At 38.5% G+C, this 2534-nt stretch overlaps 1 protein-coding gene across 1 annotated transcript; it reads right to left on the bottom strand.

The window, feature by feature from the left end:
• Nucleotides 1-294: 294 nt before the first annotated feature.
• On the bottom strand, nt 295-1874 carry LOC111919954 (protein CUP-SHAPED COTYLEDON 2). The gene is made up of 3 exons (XM_023915520.2): nt 1606-1874; nt 1238-1521; nt 295-1096 (listed from the first exon to the last, which is right to left on the bottom strand). The coding sequence occupies exons 1-3, from the start codon at nt 1790-1792 to the stop codon at nt 509-511; spliced, it is 1059 nt and encodes a 352-aa protein (XP_023771288.1). The 5' UTR covers nt 1793-1874; the 3' UTR covers nt 295-508.
• Nucleotides 1875-2534: the final 660 nt, after the last annotated feature.

The raw sequence follows: 2534 nt of genomic DNA, 5'->3' as shown, positions 1-2534 counted from the left end.
TAATAAAAATAAAATAAAATTTATACAAATTATAATAAAATAAAATTTATACAAATTATAAGATGATATAATTTACGTATTTATTTGAATTAACGATTATAATTTTATATATAACTAAAAAAATATCTTTTACTTAATAAGTCATTGAAAATTATTAATTAATAGTTTTGAGTTTTTAATAAGAAAAGTTTAATTAATTTTCTGTTATAAACCAGTAAATAAATAAAATTGTATGAAATAATAAATGATGATGTTAAATATATAGAGTTCAATCATTCTTAGTGATATATAAACTTAAGTAATGTGATACTTCATACTTTCATTAAATAAAGCACGAAAAAGGACCGAGAATGACAAGTCTTAAATCCCATACAACGTACACCAAATACTTAATACCGTACAAGAAATATAGTTAAAATAGATAAAATCCATGTTACCACGAGAACTGACATTTCCGACGAGATGATGCATGACACTTCGAGTTACCGCCGGTCGCCATTATTATCGATCAGAAGCTCCATATGCAATCCAGTTCTGTAGGACCAGGCTTCTGAATCTCTGCCGCCGATGAAACTGCAGGCAACCAATTTCCACCGGACGAATTTGGATAGCTGCACATTGTTCCGTCGCCATGCATTGGTGGCTGTGGTGAAGCTACAGAGGAGTAGAAGAAAGGGAGCTGGAGATTCTCCTGAAGTGCCCTCAAACTTGGAAAAGAGGAGACGCCAACGTTTTTCTGGTAGTCCATGGCGGGGCCGGTGAAGGTAGAGGTGGATAGAGGCGGCGGAGGAAGGTCAAAAACATACTGAGAGTCATAATTGCTGGCTGAAGCAGTGGAGAAACAGGGTACGTGCTCTTTTGAGGCAGCGTTGCTATCGTACGAGTAGCTGTCGTGGTCGGCGGTATACGCTGATGTGGCGGAAGCGTAGGGTGACGAGTCTAGAAGCGGCGGAAGAGAAACCGACGTCGAAGAGTTCAATTCTTGGTAGCAATTCATCCCGCCAGCTACAGGCTTCATCCCACCGGGGGTGCATGAACCACCAACATTGGCGGGGGTGCCACTCTTCTGAAACACCCGGGAGATTACCCATTCATCCTGATTACCACAAAAACAAAAAAGTTAGAGCTTTTAATTGGATCACCGATCAAGTCCATCAACATCGATGACAGTAAACTGCATGCAAAGCTCAAAACTTTACATCAATGTCGTTTTCATGAAGTAGTATATATGTCATACCTTGGAGCTTTTCGAGAGGAAATGGTACGCAAATTTGCCTTCAAGACGATATTCATGCATCACCCAGTTGCTCTTTTCACCTTTCGGAGCCCTACCTCTATAAAACACTAGGGTTTTCTTCATGCCCACTAAAGACGAAGTTTTCGAACTGAAGATCTCCCTATCTTTCCCGGTGGCTTTCCAGTAACCGGCCTCCGTTGCTCTGTTCGTTCTCAGCCCAGTTGGGTACTTCCGATCACGAAGACTGAAAAAGTACCATTCTTTTTCTCCCATTTTCGCTCTTTCTGTTTGATTGAAACCCACAAAACTAAAATCAGCCATTTGTAAAGAAACCAGAAGATTAATTGCTAATCACAAAACAAACTTACGAGGAAGCTCCCATGGTTCGCATTTGTTGAGATCAACTTCGGCGATGGCACGACAGGTGAAGCTTCCGTCAAGAACTTTCCGGAGAAGGTAACAGGTGATGAGTTCTTCATCTGTGGGATGGAATCTGAACCCCGGTGGTAACTGTGAGTCGGCATTTTTATCAAACTGGTTGGTGAAAAACTCCATGATCGAGGACAGAAGAACCCAAATGATATTAGAAGAGAAAGAGAAGAGGGGCTGGATTATAAAGGAGTGAGGTTGTGTTTTTATGGTGGATTTGGATCAATAAATGCAAATATTAAATAGGAGGTGTCTTGTTGTGGTTGTCTTGTCTGTAAGTCTACTGATATATATATATATATATATATATATATATATATATATATATATATATATATATATATATATATATATATATAGAGAGAGAGAGAGAGAGAGAGAGAGAGAGAGAGAGAGAGAGAGAGAGAGAGAGAGAGAGAGATCCATGGATTTGTTAGGTGGGGGTTATGCGTGCGTGCGTGAAGAAGTGTGCAGGGTATTCCCATGTCAGTGAAGAAAATGAGAGAGAGTAGGAACCAGAGAGTAGTTTTCATTTGCATGTGTATGTCACCTAAAGTTTAGGGGCCTTTCTTGTTCCTTTTCGAAATTTCTCTTTTGGATCATGTATTATATCAGATAATATTAGAACCGACAATATATTTATGTGTTGCTAATATTTCCAAGGGATTTTTTAATACGTAACATTAATTATAACTAAAAGGTTACCCCTTACGCCGAGTTAGAAACTTTCAATGTTGTTTCCGAATCGATAAATATGATAGATGTAGAAAATGTAAGGATGAAAAGCCCGGGCTTTGCCATGGATCGTTTTTTTCATGTTTTTATGAAAAAATGTAAAAGTTTTGACTGCAAGGACCAGAAGTGTCAA

This window comes from Lactuca sativa, chromosome 5 (assembly GCF_002870075.4).
Source record: "Lactuca sativa cultivar Salinas chromosome 5, Lsat_Salinas_v11, whole genome shotgun sequence".
Taxonomy (NCBI): Eukaryota; Viridiplantae; Streptophyta; class Magnoliopsida; order Asterales; family Asteraceae; genus Lactuca; species Lactuca sativa.
The sequence above is the reverse complement of the archived record's forward strand: the minus strand, read 5'-3'. Positions and strand labels throughout refer to the sequence as shown.

Coding starts and splice junctions, on each gene's coding strand:
- LOC111919954 (XM_023915520.2), bottom strand. CDS start 1,792: ATGGAGTTTTTCACCAACCAGTTTGATAAAAATGCCGACTCACAGTTA. Junction 1,522..1,605: donor CGAACCATGGGAGCTTCCTC/GTAAGTTTGTTT, acceptor TCAATCAAACAG/AAAGAGCGAAAATGGGAGAA. Junction 1,097..1,237: donor TCCTCTCGAAAAGCTCCAAG/GTATGACATATA, acceptor TGTGGTAATCAG/GATGAATGGGTAATCTCCCG.